The sequence below is a fragment of the Bufo gargarizans genome, chromosome 6 (genome assembly GCF_014858855.1).
Source record: "Bufo gargarizans isolate SCDJY-AF-19 chromosome 6, ASM1485885v1, whole genome shotgun sequence".
Lineage (NCBI taxonomy): Eukaryota > Metazoa > Chordata > Amphibia > Anura > Bufonidae > Bufo > Bufo gargarizans.
Window position 1 is genome coordinate 187118021 of NC_058085.1, and position 20167 is coordinate 187138187.

The 20167-nt window shown below is 45.6% G+C and overlaps 1 protein-coding gene across 2 annotated transcripts in view; it reads left to right on the forward strand.

Moving 5' to 3' along the window:
• The window catches only part of LOC122941149 (sodium channel protein type 5 subunit alpha-like), a 245311-nt gene that overhangs the window by 36944 nt on the left and 188200 nt on the right, over positions 1-20167 (forward strand). For both annotated transcript variants that reach the window (XM_044298180.1, XM_044298181.1), the window contains exons 4-5: positions 7188-7370; positions 7501-7857. In XM_044298180.1, coding sequence (XP_044154115.1) covers positions 7188-7370; positions 7501-7857 — 540 coding nt within the window. The remainder of the gene's footprint in view (positions 1-7187; positions 7371-7500; positions 7858-20167) is intronic.

Genomic DNA, 20167 nt, shown 5'->3' on the forward strand with positions numbered 1-20167 from the left:
CAGCAGGTATTGATATGATATTGATATCCCCCAGATAGGTCAGCAGTATCAGAGTCAGATAAGTAGGGGTACAACACTCCCACAGTCCCACAGATCAACTGTTTTGGGCAGCTACATTGCCGGAAACCAAGAGTGTAAGCATTGGAAGCAAAAGGCTCCATTCACTGTGTAGTTTCTAGGACCTGTATACTGCAGCTCATCTCCTATGCACTGGAATGGGAACTGAGCAGCAGTACCCTGGCACTACCCTGTGCACAGAGCTGTCTGCCTGCAAACAGCAAATCTGAGGGCTGAGTGTTGGAACCCCATGATCTGATGACCTATCGGGAGGACAGGTCATCAATACCTGTACCCCGGAGAACGCCTTTAAGACTGACATTTAATATACTAGTGTTTGCTAAATTATCGTTGGGGGTTTGTGCAGTACGCCAGTCCTTCAGGGGTAGCAAGTGTGAGGTCACGGGGGTCAGTTAACAGACCGAGGGTTGCTCTTGGTACTCACAATTTTTAATATACCCTGGGCTGGCGTACAGCAGTGATGAAGAGGCTGGCACATAGCTCCTCTGGGGCACTCTCTAGATATAGGGACCAGGCCGGGTGGTAGGAGAGGTGCCCTGGGTGTTGTAAGTTTAGCGTCCCTTACAGTTCGTGACGCCAGTGCCGGTAACGGTGGCATACCGATTTGTTGGAGGAATAATGGAGGTACACACGTTTGTAGTGAACTTGAACTCCTCTTTTACTGAACAGTTCAACTATATACAGACTTCAGACAGTTCCATGTGAAAGGATATTGATATAAGGCAGGCTTTACATAAATGGCAGGTAGAATCCTAGCAAGATAACTCAGAGGAAATAAAACTCACAGATCAGGCTGTACTTTCTGCAGAATCCTGTCTGGCTTTCTCCAAGGCCCGTATGCCTAATAGCTGGCTTTATCCTTGGGTAGGGAAACCTTCCTCTGGTATAAATCCACTTGCTGTCAATAACCTTCTGCCCTTCAGCTTTCTACTTGGCTGGATAAGATTATCACTGCTCTGTACTTTGCAAGATGCAGGATACCTTCAGGAGGATCTTCTTCTCCTAGACTAACTTCTGAGCTTCACTTGCTTCAGGTAGGCTAGACTGAACTACTTAGCCTCCTGGACTAGACTGGACTGACTCTTTCCTGTCTGGGCCTAACTATATATCCTTATATCCTAGGGGGCTCCCTCTACAGCTTAGGAGGAGAAACTACACCCCTAGCAGGCCTGGTACAGGAGATAACATGAAAATACACATTACAATGCAATACAAAATACCATACCAAGGTACATGCCTCTTAATACATTTGTACATTGTGAAGTGCCTGAAAGACAACATTGCACAAAAAAACATGGCATTTTCTTTCAACTGGAGAAAGTTGTCTAAAAAACATGAGACCACGTCCACTCCATATTGACGATGCTCATTATACTACCTTTTGATGAGGAAGGACAACATAAGAAGAAATATTTCTTCCCAGATTTATAAAAAAAAAATTGGCACAGTTTATGCCAGATTCTGGCACAGATGCATATTTATGTTTGTGGTCTTCCTTTTTTTTTTTTTTTGCCATTTTCGATCCCAGTGGAATACTTTCTGGAATGTAGCTGCCACTCTACTTTTTTGGCTTTAAAAAAATATATAGGCGCTTTTGACGGTTATTACAAGCATACTGCAATTAAAAAGTTAATGCGAAGGGAGCAAAAAACATCAGGAAACAGTTTTAAAACACCACTACAAAGCAAAAAAGAATTGTTTTTATGACATTTTCCATAATTTCCTTCTGGCCACCATGTAACATCTAGCCACTGCAGACCATACCTGTAATCATTTACATATCTGCCTGGGACGTGACTGCTTTTGTTTGTTAATTAGTGTAAGGACGGGTTCTCCTCAGCGTTAAAAATTCTGTTATAGTGTTCCGGAATATAACAGAATTTTAGGACGGAATGCAAAACAGAACCCGTTACAAGGCATTCCATTTTGCTCTGCCCTAATATATTTCTATGTGCACATATAACGGTTAATTTTTTTCCGTCATGCAGAACGGAAAAAAAAGGTAATCATTACATGTGCCCATAGACATTTATTAGGACGGAGCAAAATGGAATGCCTTATAACGGCTTCTGTTTTGCAATACGTCCTAAGATTTCGTTATATTCTGTAACACTATAACAGAATATCTAACACTGGTGAGAACCCGCCTTTACACTCATTGACAAAAAAAAGCAGTCACATCTCAGGCAGATATGTAAATGATTACTGGTGTGGTCTGACTAGACACCGGGTTTTGTCACAAGAGAGCCTAAAAGTGCTTCCATCGCTGACCCATAAAAAAGATCTCAGAGGCTACTTTTGGGTAGTGTAGTGTAGCTCTCGGTGAGAGATCCTTGACACTGCTAGACATGCCTGTATAACACACTCAAAGACATTTTTGCCAGTTGACAGACTTTGAGAGGGTGGGCATTTTTAGACTATGAGAAGCAGGATGGTATTTTTGACAGATTACCCACCATCTGGGCCATTTTGACTGTTAGGAGGTGCTGGAAGCAGTGGCTACATGAAGGAACGCATCTATGGTGAACAGGCTTCGGACAACCAAGACCACCATTAGAAAGGATTGTTTGATCTGCTGACAAGCACAAGTAGCTCCCACAGTTTCGTTGTCCACCATCCAGACACAGATGTCCGGCCAACCACCATCGCCTTTGTTTGCAGTGATGTAGTTAATGAGAAACCTGGACTGCTATGGACTGAAACCATGTCATTTTTAGCAATGAATCCAGGTTCTGTTTGGAAACCTTCACCAACAACAGTTGGGTTTGTGTATGCCTGTGAAGCAACACATTGCCCCAACTGGTGATGTGATTATCCTGGGATCCATTCAGTACAACAGTCAGTCACCCCTAGTAGTGATATGAGGGGCACTAACAGTTCAGCGATATGTGCAGGACATCCTGCCACCACATGTGTTGCCTCTCATGGAAGGACTTTCAACTGTCAGTCTCAGCAGCATAATGCTCGCCCACACACAGCAAGGGTTTCTCAGGAATGTCTCCTTCAGATTATAACACTTCCTTGGCCTGCTCCGTTGCTAGAGTTTTCACCAATCGAGCATTTAGGGCACCAGCTGGGTCGTTAGCTTTGGCAACCTAAGAGCTTGCAGGATCTACTGCAACATCTGTGGGAGAATATGCCACAGGATACCATACAGAACCTGTATGCCACCATGCCCAACTGAATCTCATGTTGTATACTGGGTAGAGGTGGCCCAACAGGGTTATCATCATTACGTTCACACATAGAAAGTGTCATTTGATTCCTTATTGATGCATTATTTCTTTTGTCAATGAGTGAATAAAGATAATAGCCTATGACAATGAAGAATCCAGTAAGACTAAACAGAATAACTGATGTAAACCAAAATATCAAAGGAATTCTGTTTCTTATGGAAGAGCTATACAAAGCAGACAGTTGAACATTAAGTGATCTCCTATGGGGCAACATAATAAAATATATATTAAAATGATCAGACATTGTCCACATCAGATTTTTTGGTCTGGTCTAAGCGATTTTCACTTATTTTAAGGTTTCTTCGATAAAAAAATGAACCTGAAATGACTATGTATGACACGTTGTTATGTACAAGCACAGTGCCAAGGAAGTTAGGATACGTACGTGCACCCTAGAGTCAGCGTGTTCCCAGAGGCTCTTGCTTGTTTACAGTAATTGTAAACTGCATTTAAAGCGCGAGCGATCGAAGGGCAGACTTGTTATTGACAATGCATTATCTAGATGAAGGAGAATAAAAAGCTTAAAGGAACACATCACTTAACTTGTTCCAGGCAACATTTCAAAAGTTCATATAGTAAGTAGCTGCTCTTAGGCTCGTTGAGCTTTATTTAGACCTTGCAAGCATCTTTGCTTTTCCTCTGGGAGCTGCCATATCTGTGATGTTGCCTGGAATTACATCATATCCTGGCATAAGAACAGCTAGGCCAATGCATACAGTACGAGAGAGGGAAACCAATATGCGAACCCATTTGTGCCCTTGTTTTAATAAATCAATGATATATTCATTTAGGTTTCAGTGCGATGTTTCTTCAGGTCAACCCAAAGGTTAAATAGTGAAATCTTCTGCAAACTGAATATGCAGAGGAGAAAATGAAGATTGACAGAACCTGAGTCTGTTTGTATGACCACCACAGACGTACCATTGCTACTGTAAATGACCAGCGTGTGCACGTTGTAACACCTTCATATAGTCCTGTTCATTTCAGTGTTTCAAAAATATAGAAATACACCTGTAGGGTACGGCTGCATGCAGGGTCGGACTGGCCCATCAGAGGACCAGAAGTTCGTCTGGTGGGCCCATGCTCTGATACCATAGTGGGTCCAAAATTTGGAGCTGCCTTTCAACCCAATAACTTGCAACAATGGTCTATTTCTGATTGAATCAAACCTATTAGATGTTATTGATGATATCTGAATTGGGCGCAGCAGGTTGTCCGCGGGAATCACCACTGCTGCTACTAACAGCAGTGCCAGAAGATATTCCAGGTCTGGAGCTCCAGTGTCAAGGAGTAACCTCCAGCAGAGTTCAGCCCCAGCATGTGACTTAGTGAACCACACAGCTTCAACATCGCTGTGCGCCTGTGCAGGCACTTAGAAGTTATAATAATATATAGGAATAATATTCAAAGTGCCTCACTAAGTCTGTGCGCAGCCTCAGTGAGAGAGAAGCGGAGCGCTCAAGACTAAGTTTGGACGCATGCGCAGTGAGTCCGCTGGTCTAAGTTCCAGCGCAGCCGTAGTAGGAGTAAGTGGCGCTGGATCAGTGTATTTGTTTGCGCTGCTAGACAGCGCGCAGCGCGTCCTCCATAGGCTGATTCAGCTGTCAATGATGAGGCAGTAGCCTTTATAAGACTGTTTCTGGCGTCTTTACTCATCTCTGCCTGTTACCCCTGATGAAGCCAGATTAGCTGTTGGGGGCATGAGTTAGGTTTTAAGTTCTGGTCACCATTGTATGTGTGAGCGATTTCAGACTCTCAGAGTGATAGTGTACAGCAACTCTATTATAGAAAGTGAGACAGCATTGGGAAACTGCACTCCCAACTGCTGTTTGTTAACTAAATAGCACCTCTATGCCAAAAACACCCATGGTTACCAGCTAGTTTTAACCACATGTGTTTGTACTCACTTAGTAATTCACATTAAGAGTAAGGGTACTTTCACACTTGCGGCAGAGGATTCCGGCAAGCAGTTCCGTCAAAACGTATGCAAACTGATGGCATTTTTCAGACGGATCAGGATCCTGATCCGTATGACAATTGCATTGAAGTGCTGTATCCCTCTCTCCGGTGTCATCCAGAAATACTGATCCGGCATTTATATTTTTTCATATTTTTTGCGGTCTGAGCATGCGCAGACCGCAATGCCGGATCCATTTTGCTGGAACACTCGGGGCCGGATCCGGCAAGTGTTCCGGAATTTTGGACGGAGATAGAACCGCAGCATGATGCAGTATTATCTCCGTCCTGAAAAGGCAAAAAGACTGAACTGAAGACATCCTGATGCATCCTGAACAGATTGCTCTCCATTCAGAATGCATTAGGCTAAAACTGATCAGTTATTTTCCGTTATTAAGCCCCTAGGACAGAACTCAATGCCGGAAAAGAAAAACGCTAGTGTGAAAGTACCTTTAGCTTTATTAGATTTGTTTTATTAATGAGTCAGTAAAAGTTACGTTTTAATATCTGGGATAAGATAGAAAATTTGCATATTTAGGCCAAGTTATAGTGATTTTGGAAATTCCTTTCCCAGATACGGGTCTCTGAGTTTTGGTTTCCTGTATAAGGTCTCACGCACAAGGCCACATCCATATTGCAGTCTGCAAACCACAGATCATTTGCAGGACAGCCACATGGATATGGACAGCACACGGGTGACATCTGCTGCCTTTTTTTTTGTGGAAAGAACGTTCAATCTGTAAAAACTGCAGATTGGACACAGATGCTAAATACGGTAGTACGCATGAGGCCTTAACCTGGCTGTTTTTGTGAAAAGTGGCAACCCTAATCAAAAAGTAGTCCTCAATTTTTACACTAAATAAAGTGTACTAAATACACATAGCAATACCGACTATCGCGTAGTGATCAGTTTAGTATATTTTTTTGCTATGATTATTGTGAAATACAGTATATGTAAAAATCCTGTTAATTTCCAATGGTAATGTAAGAAACTAAATTCTGCAGAAGTATAAGAAATTTGGACATGAGCAGGAAATAGTGTAAAAAACAAAAACAAAACAAAATGTCACTTACCTGTTAGAAACAATGGAATAGTACAATCTCTGTACATGCCCTTTTTGAGCATATGGAAGTGATTTTCCATCAGCAAGAGCAGAGACTCGCTTTGTGAAGCCTCATGCAGACGTGTGTGGAACACGGTCCATGAGATACCGGACTGGCATTGCAAGAGCACAATGACACCGTGCACTCCTGCAATGCCAGAACGGTATCTCGCGGACCGTGTTCCATGGACGTTTGCATGAGGCTTAAGAGTGAATCCTGCTCTGGCAGACTCAGTCCATGTAACAGACGTCCATTCACTGCGGCTTGGGTTGCTGTTGTGCTGATGTAACCCGACTTATCACAATATGGCAGTATTACCAGAGGAATCAAAAAGCCGCACGTGGATTTTTACAGACTACGGTCCGTGAAAACCCGTCCTGCCGAGTGCACAAGCGCATGGCGTCATTGTTTGCTATGATGCCATGCGCTTCATGCCACCGCCGCTGTACAGTAATACACCCGTACTATACGAGTGATTTACGGTACAGTGGCGGTGGCACGAAGCGCACAGCGTCATAGCAACCAATGACGTTCTGCACTTGTGCACTCAGCAGGACGGCTGGAAGGGTTTTCATGGACCGTGGTCCATGAAAATCTACATCTGTGTGAATGCCTCCTTATCTACATTTTTTTTAAATATAGTAACACAGAAAAATAAAAAAAACTGACCAAAATTTCTTAAAAAAGTTTTAACATAAAAATGTGATTTAAACAATTGGTTATTTTCTGATGACACATTCCTTTTCAATGAGGAATTTGCTTTGCTATGTTTTTCTAAATGTCTTCTGAGTTGTTTCCTTTTTGTGTCTACAGGTTTTCACTGGTATTTTTACAGCTGAAATGGTCTTCAAAATCATTGCCTTAGATCCTTATTACTATTTCCAGCAGGGATGGAATATTTTTGACAGCATCATTGTAACACTCAGTTTAATGGAATTCTGTTTGTCCAGTCTCTCCAGTATGGGAAATCTGTCAGTTCTACGTTCTTTCCGCTTGGTAAGCTCTATACTGCTTCCTGTAGTGTATAGTTATGATCTGATTTTCCATTTCATACATTGCCTGTGGTATTATTTTGGATCTATTTTATTACATGTAGGAAACTAAAACTTATTTTGTCTTGTTCCAGCTTCGGGTTTTCAAACTGGCAAAGTCTTGGCCGACATTGAATACTCTCATCAAAATCATTGGCAATTCAGTTGGGGCTCTCGGGAACTTAACCCTTGTTTTGGCGATCATTGTTTTTATTTTTGCTGTTGTTGGAGTCCAGTTGTTTGGACGGAACTACATGGATTGCGTCTGCAAGATTAACAATGATTGCAAGTTACCACGATGGCACATGAACGACTTTTTCCATTCATTTCTCATTGTGTTTCGGGTTTTGTGCGGAGAATGGATTGAGACCATGTGGGATTGCATGGAAGTTAGCGGCCAACCTTTATGCATCCTTGTCTTCATGCTCGTTATGGTTATAGGAAATCTGGTGGTAAGTAACAATATTTTTACAAAATCTTGAATCAATCTTCGGCTTTTGTGGCATTGACATTGTTTTCATGTTAGTGAAACTGATTATTGTGCTATGTGTGCCCAAAATAATTGCATGTAAAAGCAAAATTATATTTTTTTCACAATAATTGCAATTTTTGGACCGCAAAATGAATAGGGTCGTGTGAATGAGGACTTAGAAGTAGGAACAGAAAGAAAATTCTTTTGACTGAAAGCAGTAAAACTGCATGCATTAACATGTGACTTTGCCACAGTTCTTTCAGTAGCGATATGGCTTTGTGTCGCACCACAACACAGAATATAGGGAAATAATACAATTGAAACAAGGAAATAAATGTATAAGTTGGTGAATTAGTTGCCTTTCAGCAATATATAGATGATACATCATCATATGCTGGTGCGCCAACATATCTAAGTGCCAGTGTATGCCTTATACAAGTAGTGTTGCAGGAGCCTTTACTTTCACTGTTAGACTACCCTCTCCCTCCCCAAAGGTCATTCCTTTACATTTTTTTTGTCCCAATTCGTATTTAATCTTACCTTTCAATATAACTTCTTTATGAAGGAAGGAGGATTTAAATAAAACCTGGAAATCACTGGATGTCTGTCAGGAGGGATGTCATTCCTGTAGCCCTCACAGATTGTCACCAGTGATGGTTAGGAGAGTGGCTTGGCGTGTAGCCAGGCTCGGACTGGCCCACAGGGGAACAGGTGAATCCCCTGGTGGGCCCCTGAGCAAGGTGGGCCCTTGGTCCCCCATACCCTGCACAAGTGGCACATGGCACAGTAGACTGCGCTACACACAGATATATTTGTATAAAACTGCATATATTATTTAACAGACTACTCAGTTTATTATTGTACACATTGGGTGGTGGAGAAGGCTTCTACAGACAGGCCAGGTAGTATTCTTTTTCACCAGGGACCGGACCTCTCAAAGTCACTGCATGGACCCTCATAATCCCTCATTTTGTAGTGTCTTACTACTGCTGCCGCTGTGTGAGCAGGTAATGTTTGCACGTAGCTTTACAGTGGGTCCCCAAACAAAATTTTATTGGTGGGCCCTAGAATGATTAATTCCCCCTATAGAGTCCTGGCATAAGCAGTCCATGTGTCACCATATGCCGCTTTTTACCGCACCATATTATATAGCTATTCTCCAACAGAAGCAATTTGGCATGGGTGGCGATAACTTCCGTATGCCTTTACATGGAATGTGTTTTGCAGTAATGGTAGTTTTGGGCCTCCTTGGGAGTAATAGTAGTAGTAGATTAGTGGTGATTGTTTTCTAGGCACCTCTTACAGACAACTAGAATACTTATTTTCCTAGGGTCCATCAGAAAATTACAGAAAAGCATAACTATAATTTCAAATACCAGAAATTAACTCCACTGAACCGGTATCTGTACTTCATGATATTCCATCCACAGTGTATCTCTTCAGGTTTACTTCATGTATATTTATGCCAGGTAGCCCTGAGGGTGGCTGTGACAATACAGGTGAGGTCAGAAATTGCTCTCCCTGTAATTACCATGTACTTGTCTTACCTAGCTTGTGGAGTTATCAGTCTGACAGTTACTGTAGTAAAGGGAGTACTAAAATCCTCCTTCTGTCGGGCTCTGCCTCTCCTTCTTGATTGACATGGCCAAGTGAGATGACTATGTAGGGACCTGGCCCTGTCAATCAAGAAGGAGAGGTTGGTAGAGGAAGCAGGAGTAGCAAGGCTGGAGTGAAACTTTTTACCTCTGCATCCGCTATAGCTACATCATAGTTTACAGGCAGCTCGGCAATAATAATACATATTTAAAGGCATCTAATCGAACATTGACTACTCTGCACAATCCAAAACATGCATTAGTTCCCCATGACAAAAGACTTTGTATTTTCTCTATTTCATTGGGAAATGGTCGTTGCTACAGCAACACTACTGAACTTCTTTTATACATGTTTCCTAAATTTGGATGATTTCTACCTGTAGGTATACAGCATAACAATAGACTGATGGGAACAGAGGAATACAAAAGGGATAACTCTCAATGGTGTTGCCCCCAGAACCTGGGTGAAGGAAAGACATGGGGGTTATTTACAAAGTGATATATGCCAGTTTTCTGGCATATATCTGTTGCAGATTATGGCGCAAAGGTAATTTGTGCCGCAATCTACGACTTTTCGCCGCTCATGCCAGGTCTAAAAAAGAGGGTGTTGGGTGGGTGGGGAAGGGGACGGGCCAGCAGGCCCATCTAATGTATCATGTAAATGCAGTGGTCTCCTCCACCAGCGAGCAGGCAGATTGTCGGGAAGGAAACGTTCCTTCCCAACAATCTGCTGCTGTATCGTCCCATTTCTGTTCAGTAAACCATTGAAAAGCCTTGGAAAGAGTGTATTTAATGGACCATTGTCATATAGAAAGTGCATCAAGAGCCAAATAATAATGGATGCGTCTGTATGTTATTTTTGACAGATTAATGCAGAAGGTGCTATTCTAGCAGTCAACAATACCAGAAACCCCTAAAGAGCTGCCAAACACTAGTGTGCACATGTTAAAGGGGTTGTACAATATCAGAAACGCATGGCTGCTATTGCCCTCTCATTTACTGCTAAAGAGTTAATGCTATTCTTCACTGCTTAAGGTTTAATGTACCGTAATAATATGTTATGGTTTACTTCTAAAGTTGTCAGGATGTTTACTGAGATGTTACTGAGATGTGCAATTTCAGTGGTACAATTTTCTAATGTGACTTTACTATGTACTGTGTATCTCGAAAGGCTGAGTATAGGAAGGAAATAGTTAACTGGCTGTCCTTAGTAATGGTTACCGAGTGGTTGGATGGCCCCACTTTCCACTTCCTAGAGTGTTGTTGGCAAGAGGGCCAAAAGTGAGGTTCTGTATTCTGCTGTTAGTGTGTAATGCAGACAAGCTGAAGCAGGGCAGGAAAAAATAATTATTTTACACGGAGACACCATCCCTGTAAGTCAAAAGCTGTCAGAAGAGCAACTTTGCAAAAAAGAAAAAAAACAACCTCTGAGGGAAAGAAGCATTGAATTGCTTTTAAGGGACTATGCTTGGACAGAGACAGTAAAGGTAACGCATGCATACAGCTGTAGATTTTAGTGCATGTGGTTTGGGTTATGTTGCTTCTGGCACCCGTCACACTACTGAGACGGACTGTCCATCTGATCTAGGAATGCACCCCACAGTTGGGCATTCCAGAGAAATATTGAGAGAAATTGTATTCCTTTTTCATTTATAGAAAGAGACTCAGGGAGAACCACCATCATAGCCCCTACGTACAGCCTTTGGGAAAAGCCTACTCAGTGATATACTTGAGAATTGTGCCTACTGTTTGTATTTGCATTGTGACCCCCTTCACCTATTCAGTAAAAGAGAGGCTATATTTTACTATAACCAAGCCGGCCTGGTCATCGGTCTCCATATTTTACCCAGGCCCTGTTCTCCTGCCTTCATCCTGCTACCCATATACCTAACATCAAGGGCACCACAGCCACCAGCAGACAGAAGGCCCCAAAGTCCACAGTGTGCCCTGAAATGAAGAAGGGTTGTGCACATCCATTCACTGCAAAGCAGTGCCATGCCTATCCACCCATTGTAGGCACCTGTACTTATTGAAATGAAAGACCCTGAGTTGCGATATCACAAACAACTTGTGGACAGGTGTGACACTGTCTCTGAAGTAAAGCAGACATATTTTTGGACATATCTTGGACAATTTCTTTTTAAAGTGACCTTCTCTGTGTATGATCTATATCATGGCAGACATGTGTGTGGATGCTATTCACAATACATGTTTGAAGCCATAGTTGGTCAGCCATGTCTATCATAAACTTTTTGTTTCATTTACTTTTTAGTCTATAATTTCTTTTTAATGCTAAAAACTCCCGAGACCAATAGATGTCTAATTAAACTAAACAAAATATAATAGCACAATGGAAAACCTACGGAGTTGCCAATAACAGATGTTAAACATATTGCATATGAAAATAGATCGAGGCTTACCGCTTGGGCATCGTATTTTATCAAAGACTTTTTTCCAGATTAACTCCACTTGGCAGCTGGTAAATACAGACGGTTCTACTGTACTCAAAAAAGCCCAAGATCAATTTGAGTATTTATTTCTTCCTACAAAACAATCTCCCATTGATAAGCCTGTTGGACACTCTAATGAATAACCACAGCATGCCAATGGCTTACACGTCAGTAAAAGAGGCTTCCCCTGCTATCTTGCATATGCTTACATTTATATGACTAATGCCTCCTTTCTTCCCCTGGGCTTTGTATTTACTCTCCTACCTATATTGGCGGCTGAAACAAAGCAGAATAATTGACTTGCATGTAGAGCAAAAATTAATTTGCAGTTAATAAGATTTTGAATTGTACCCCACTGTCATGGAACCATGAACCAGACGTACAACAAGAGATAAGTGGAAAATAAGAAGGTTTTATTGAAGAGCAAGCCGTAGCAAAGTCCGAACGGATGGCTAAACCGAAGCAGGGTCTTGCGGAGACAGAGGTCAGGAACCAGAAGGGTAGTCAGACGAAGCCAGGAACAGGAACCAACGGGGTAGTCAGACGAAGCCGGAATCAGGAACCAACGGGGTAGTCAGACGAAGCCGGAATCAGGAACCAACGGGGTAGTCAGACGAGGCCAGGATCAGGAACCAGAAGCAGCAGCAGTCTTGGAAGCATGTGAACACAGGAGGACCAAGCAAGGAACTGAAGCCACAGACCTCCTATATATATGAGCTAGGCATCCAGCTCCTCCCAGTGGGAAGGAGGAGCCGCAGGGTGGGAGGCTACAAGAAAACCCAGAAACCAAGATGGCCGCCAGCACATGTCAAACGAAGGGAACAGCAAGGAGGTAAGACCATGACAGTACCTCCCCCTCAAGGGCCCCTCCTCCGCGGAGTAAGGAACGGTTTCTGAGGGAAGCGTGCGTGGAAGGCTCGGAGCAAGACAGGAGCATGGACATCTGCGGAGGGAACCCAGGAACGCTCCTCTGGACCATAACCACGCCAATGGACCAAAAACTGCACCCGGCCGCGGACCAGGCGTGAGTCCAGGATATTGCTCACCTCATACTCCTCACGATTGCCCACTTGGACCGGACGAGGCCGAGGAATCGAGGAAGTGAAACGATTACACACCAGTGGCTTCAACAGGGAGACATGAAACACGTTGGAGATCCGCATGCCAGGAGGAAGCGCAAGGGCATAGGCTACCGGGTTTACCCTGCGAAGCACTCGGAAGGGACCAACAAAGCGAGGCGCCAGCTTGGGAGTGGGCACTCGAAGGTTGAGGTTGCGGGTGGACAACCATACGCGGTCTCCGACCTGGTAGGAAGGAGCGGGCGCTCGTCTGCGATCAGCCTGGAGTTTCTGGCGCTGCGCAGAGACCTCAAGGGACCTCTGGATCTGTACCCAAGAAGCACGTAGGACGGAAAGGTGATCCTCCACAGCCGGAATATCCTGGGGAGAGAATACCTCCGGTAACACGGCAGGTTGGAACCCATAATTGGCCATGAAGGGAGACGTCCCAGAGGAAGAGTTCACCGCCGTGTTCCTGGCAAACTCAGCCCAAGGCAGGAGGTCAACCCAATTGTCTTGGTGATCGGAGACATAGCAACGAAGGAATTGCTCCAAGGCCTGATTGGATCGTTCTGCGGCCCCATTGGACTGAGGGTGGTAGGCCGAGGAGAAAGAGAGATGAATCCCCAACTGGGAGCAAAAGGCGCGCCAGAACCTGGACACAAACTGACTCCCCCGATCCGACACAATCTCCTTGGGCAAACCGTGCAACCGGAAGACCTCCCTGGCAAAAATCGAGGCCAACTCTTGTGCAGAGGGTAACTTCTTGAGAGGAACACAGTGGCACATTTTGGAAAACCGATCCACAATCATGAGAATGACCGTATGGCCTCGGGATGCAGGGAGGTCCACAATGAAATCCATCCCCAGGTGTGACCATGGACGCTCCCCGGTGGCTATGGGTTGCAAAAGGCCCAACGGAAGGTGCCGAGGGGACTTACTCTGGGCACAAACGGAGCATGCCGCTACATATGCGGCGATGTCGGAACGTAGAGAAGGCCACCAGAACAGACGTGAAACCGCCCAGGACAGCTGATTCTTTCCAGGGTGCCCCGCGGCCTTGGAGTTATGGTAGGTTCGCAACAACCGAGTGCGCAACTCCTCAGGCACAAAACATCTGCCGTTGGGTCTCCCAGAGGGAGCACCAGATTGAGCCGCCAAAATCTGCTCACCCAGAGGAGAAGTCAGGCTGGTGCGAATAGCGGCCAGGATCTGATTCGGGGGTATGACCGTAGTCGGAATCGACTCCTCCCCGGACAGCTCGGAGTACTGCCGTGATAAGGCATCCGCTCTGATGTTCTTGGAGCCGGGTAGGTAGGAGACCATGTAATTAAAACGTGACAAGAACAGAGCCCATCTGGCCTGACGTGGTGTCAATCTCTTGGCCTCAGAGAGGTAGGTCAGATTCTTGTGGTCCGTCAGGATGAGAACCGGAACCACCGAGCCCTCGAGCAAGTGCCTCCATTCTTTAAGGGCCTGCACGATGGCCAATAACTCCCTGTCACCAATCTGATAGTTGCACTCCGCGGAAGACAGTTTCCGGGAGTAAAACCCACAAGGAAGCAGAGGACCCTCTGGTGTTCTACGCTGAGACAGGAGGGCGCCTACTCCCGTCTCAGACGCGTCCACCTCGAGGACAAAAGGCAACCCAGGGTTGGGATGCGACAGAATCGGAGCCGACACAAAGGCGGACTTTAGAGCCTCAAAAGCTCGGATGGCCTCGAGCGGCCAGACCTGAGGATTACTGCCCTTCCTGGTCAGATCCGTGAGAGGCTTGGCTAGCATGGAAAAGTCCCTGATGAACTTCCGATAATAATTGGCGAAGCCCAAAAAGCGCTGCAGGGCACGAAGCCCACTGGGCTGGGGCCACTGTAAGACAGCCGAAACCTTCTCAGGATCCATGGAGAACCCCTCAGCGGAAATGATGTAACCTAAGAAGGTTACCTGGGATCGGTGAAATTCGCATTTCTCAAGCTTACCGAACAGCTTGTTCTCTCGTAAGCGTTGCAACACTCGTCTGACATCCAGAATGTGGGCCTCCATGGATGCAGAATATACCAAGATGTCATCCAAATAGACCACCACACACTGCTGCAACAGGTCACGGAAAACATCGTTGATGAATTCCTGGAAGACTGCGGGCGCATTGCACAACCCAAAGGGCATAACCAAGGATTCATAATGACCGGTCCTGGTGTTAAATGCGGTCTTCCACTCATCGCCCGCCTTGATCCTTACCAGGTTATATGCCGCCCTCAGGTCGAGTTTGGTAAAGACCGTGGCCCCTTTGAGGCGATCGAACAGCTCGGAAATCAAGGGTATCGGGTAAGCGTTCTTGATCGTGATGCGATTGAGACCCCTGTAATCGATGCAAGGCCTCAACTCGCCGCCCTTCTTTTTCACAAAGAAAAATCCAGCCCCTGCCGGGGACGAGGATTTGCGAATGTGTCCGCGTGAAAGCGCCTCCCTCACGTACTCCTCCATGGCCTCATTCTCCGCTACCGACAGTGGATAGACTTTGCCACGAGGAGGAACGGCACCGGATTGTAACTCTATGGCACAATCGTATGGGCGGTGCGGAGGTAGGGCAACCGCGCGCACCTTATCGAATACATCCCGGTACTCTTCGTATTCAGGAGGCAACAGAGAGTCCGAGGAAGTACATAGCAACTTGACAGGCCCATGGATGCAACTAGCCCCACACTGCGGTGACCACGAGAGGATCTCGACCGATCTCCAATCGAAAGTCGGATTATGCTTCTGGAGCCAGGGGTACCCCAAGACCACCGAGTAGTGTGGAGACGAAATAACCTGGAGACAGACCGACTCTCTGTGAACGGCACCAATGGCCATCCCCACTGGAAGGGTCTCATGAGTCACGTGTGGCGGCAGAAGGGGTCTGCCGTCTATCGCCTCAAGAGCCAGTGGGGAACCTCGAGGCTGCAGAGGAATGGAATTGGCGGCAACGAACACTCTATCAATGAACAAACCACCAGCACCAGAGTCCACCAACGCCTGGGTCGTCACCGAGCCCCCGACCCAGGAGAGGACAACCGTGATCAGTGGTTTGTCAACACGGGAAACCGGGGACGAGGAGACTCCACCCAAGATCTGCCCCCGACAGGACCTCAGGTGCGAGCGTTCTCCCGGACGGTTCGGACATGCCAACCGAAAATGCCCACCGAGACCACAGTACATGCATCGGCCCTCGCGTCTCCGGAGTACCCTCTCCCCCTCAGACAGGCGAGCAAACCCCCGCTGCATGGGTTCACCCCCAGACAAGTCATCCCCAGGAGGCGTGGGAGGAGAGGGAGGCACGGGTGGGACAGCAAACGTAGGCGCCAATCTGTTAGGAGACCTCCGCAGGCTCTCCTTAAAGGAAGGTCTCTCCCTGAGTCTGGTGTCAATCAAAATCAGGAAAGAAATAAGAGACTCGAGCTCCACTGGTAGGTCCTTAGCTGCAACCTCATCCTTCAAGGCATCCGAGAGACCATGAGAGAAAGCAGCGACCAGAGCCTCATTATTCCAGCCCACCTCTGCTGCCAGGGTACGAAACTCAATGGCGTATTCAGCTACGGATCGTGAACCCTGTCTGATGGACATAAGGAGCTTCGCAGCAGAGGCAGCACGAGCCGGCACATCGAATACCTTCCGAAGAGAAGCAACAAAACCGGAAAACTCGGCAACCACCGGATTGTTGTTCTCCCATAAAGGGCTGGCCCAGGCCAAGGCCTTGTCCGAGAGCAGCGAGATCAAGAAGCCCACCCTTGATCTCTCAGTAGGAAAGGCATGTGGCAGCAACTCGAAGTAAATGCCCACCTGGTTAAGGAAACCTCGGCACTGAGTTGGCTCTCCCCCAAAGCGCTGTGGAAGGGGGGCAGAACCGGTCATACCCTGAAACACCACAGGCGCAGCAACAGGTGTCAGGGTAGACTCTGGCGCAACAACCGGAGCGGCAGTAGGAGCGGGCCCAGGAGCGACAACCGACCCATCGGCAACGGAAGCTAAATGAGCCGTGCGTTCAAGCAGGGTTTGCAACGCCACAGCGAACCGACCCAACAGGTGATCCTGCTGATCAAGTCTGGCAACCAGCGTAGGTAGCGAGGGTGGCCCTGTACCGTCAGAATTCATGGCTTGGTCCTAATGTCATGGAACCATGAACCAGACGTACAACAAGAGATAAGTGGAAAATAAGAAGGTTTTATTGAAGAGCAAGCCGTAGCAAAGTCCGAACGGATGGCTAAACCGAAGCAGGGTCTTGCGGAGACAGAGGTCAGGAACCAGAAGGGTAGTCAGACGAAGCCAGGAACAGGAACCAACGGGGTAGTCAGACGAAGCCGGAATCAGGAACCAACGGGGTAGTCAGACGAAGCCGGAATCAGGAACCAACGGGGTAGTCAGACGAGGCCAGGATCAGGAACCAGAAGCAGCAGCAGTCTTGGAAGCATGTGAACACAGGAGGACCAAGCAAGGAACTGAAGCCACAGACCTCCTATATATATGAGCTAGGCATCCAGCTCCTCCCAGTGGGAAGGAGGAGCCGCAGGGTGGGAGGCTACAAGAAAACCCAGAAACCAAGATGGCCGCCAGCACATGTCAAACGAAGGGAACAGCAAGGAGGTAAGACCATGACACCCACCAGGTGAATTGGACGTCAGCATATTATTTGTAGTAGAGTTTAAGTTTTTATATATTTGTGTTGTTTTTTTAAGACTCACAGTGAGTGCTTTGTAAAAATTTGAGCAAGAAGATTTCAGTTTTCTATATTTTTGGGCAGCCCAACTGGCTTTCTTCGCCATATGCATACCTCTTACATTGCCTCCTCCTAACTTTATTGCATACCATCCTCACTCAATAGTCTTCGGTTACTGGCTATGTTATTATTATGCATGCGATAAGCTTTATGCAAATACTCAGACAAGTGACTTTTTTTGCTATGGAGAAAAGAAAAATGAAGGGTGGCACCTGGAGTAATGTGCCACAGCATATATTATGGGATTGATTTGATTACTAAGATAATTGCTTATCACAGCATGTGATCTATAGGAAAATTGCTTTTACTTGGTAGGATAAAAAAATGCACATGTAGCACCTTCTGGAATAGTGGCAATGACTACAGAGCGTGACCTTCTCAATGTGGACCCTGCAGTCAAGTAGAAAGAAATGGACAATGTAACTTAGAATCTAAGTTTCATAAGAATCTTCTGAAATAAATTGCTGCTCTCTCTAGTGGGTAACTTCATAATTGTATTTGTACATTACCAGAATAAACTTTCTGATGCCTACTTCTGTTTGGTTGAGGATTACATTTATTGACTTGACATTTGTGAATATAACCTTTTCTTAAAAATGAAGAACTTTAATATATTCAGCTAATTAGCAGTACGCAAAGATTTAGATGAAAAATGTTAGGGAACCTATAATGCCAAGTATATTTTGGAACATAAAAGGGGTGTAAGCTGTTAAAAAAAAGGTCAAAAAACAGTACCTTTCTTCTCTTTTGACTGCATCTGGTTTTGTAGCACAGTCCCATGATAGTGAGATTCTCCAAATACATGGGAGTGCTAGAGCTGGTCCCAATGACTATGTCATAAATGTCTATGGTGGCAAAGACCCTTTAAGTCTTAAGGTGGCTATCCCCGTTTAATAGCTTTTAGCCGAATGATGGTTTGGCCAACAGATCTCCTGAATCCTTCATAATTCCCTCATACACAAAGATGTTCGGCTCGGCCAACCATGTATGTGTATTGTCCAGGTAGGGCAAAACGATGGAGTGAAAATGATAATTTTGCCCGATTCTTCTCTCCACTGACAATTGATGTGTTGGGATCTCCCCAATAACATTAGACAATCAGCTGAACCTGCTGTTCTCTAATACACTAATGTGTATAGGGCATTTAATGTGCTAACAGGTAAGCTCAAAGAAAATTGTAATGTAGGGAAAATCTCTGTCAGTTTTATATACACAGTCAAGTCACATTATTATAAGCAGTTCTTACAGTACTTTTGATGTCGGCTCATAAATGAGCTGGCGAGGTAGGTATATAAGGTATGTGATAGGCTGACTGCCAGGGGCGTTGCTAGGTTCTCAAAATATCCAGATCCCAAGCCCAAATGCATATGGCCCAAGTTGATGCCCCCCTCCGCCTTCCCGCCTGCACTAGCACTAAAGACATTTTACATGCTTTACTTGCTGCATAGACACTACCAAATATAATAGACTATACAGCACCACATACCTTCTCTGATGTAAATGTTCCATGTCATCATCATCTTCATTCGGCCCAGACAACTTCTTTCAGCCACGTCTCGTCTCTGCACAGACATCTTAGGTTCCTCACATTTCTATCATTCTCTGTCAAACCCAGGTCCTACCAATGGTATCCTGCTGCTTGCTGTGCTCTTCAGTGCCCCTAAATACTACCCTGAAGAAATAATTGTGCCATACAGATAGTCCTCCCTCAGTAATAGTGCTCCTCAAAGTCCCACCAATAATAATTCCCTCCTAGAGTGCCCCCTTATTAGTAATAGTTCCCTACACAGTGCACCAATAATGGTAATGCTCCCAAGAGTCCCTCCGTTGACCATTAGTAGAAGAACCCTCTAATATTAATAATGCTCCCAAAGATAAACCAGTAGAAATAAGGCTGCTAATCATACCCAGTGTCACCCATTGCCAGTCTTCTGCCCCCCTTAATCATACCCTGTCACCTTTACCCAGTCCCCTGCCCACCTTAATCATACCTAGTGTCACCCATTGCCAGTCTTCTGCCCCCCTTAATCATACCCTGTCACCTTTACCCAGTCCCCTGCCCCCTTAATCATACCCAGTGTCTGTCATCCTTATCCAGTCCCCTGATCCCCTTAATTAGATCCTGCCCCCATTTACTGAAAGATATTTGGTAAAAAACAAACAAAAAAAAAAAACAATAAGAACAGGTAATCATTATTTGAAGTCTTCTGCTCCCTCCCTGTCTGCAGAGCACAGGCCGCTGCCCTCACACATTGAGCAGATCCTTCCGCGGCTCTCTGTGAAGGTGCAGCACTTGGACCTGCACCTGCGCCCCTAAGCTCCTCCTTCACGCTCCGGAACCTGACCTGGCAGCTGCAGCGGCTCAGCTGGCCAGGCTCGCCTCACACAATCTCGGGCCGGCCTGCTGTAAGAGACCGACTGCGAGCTGTGTCGG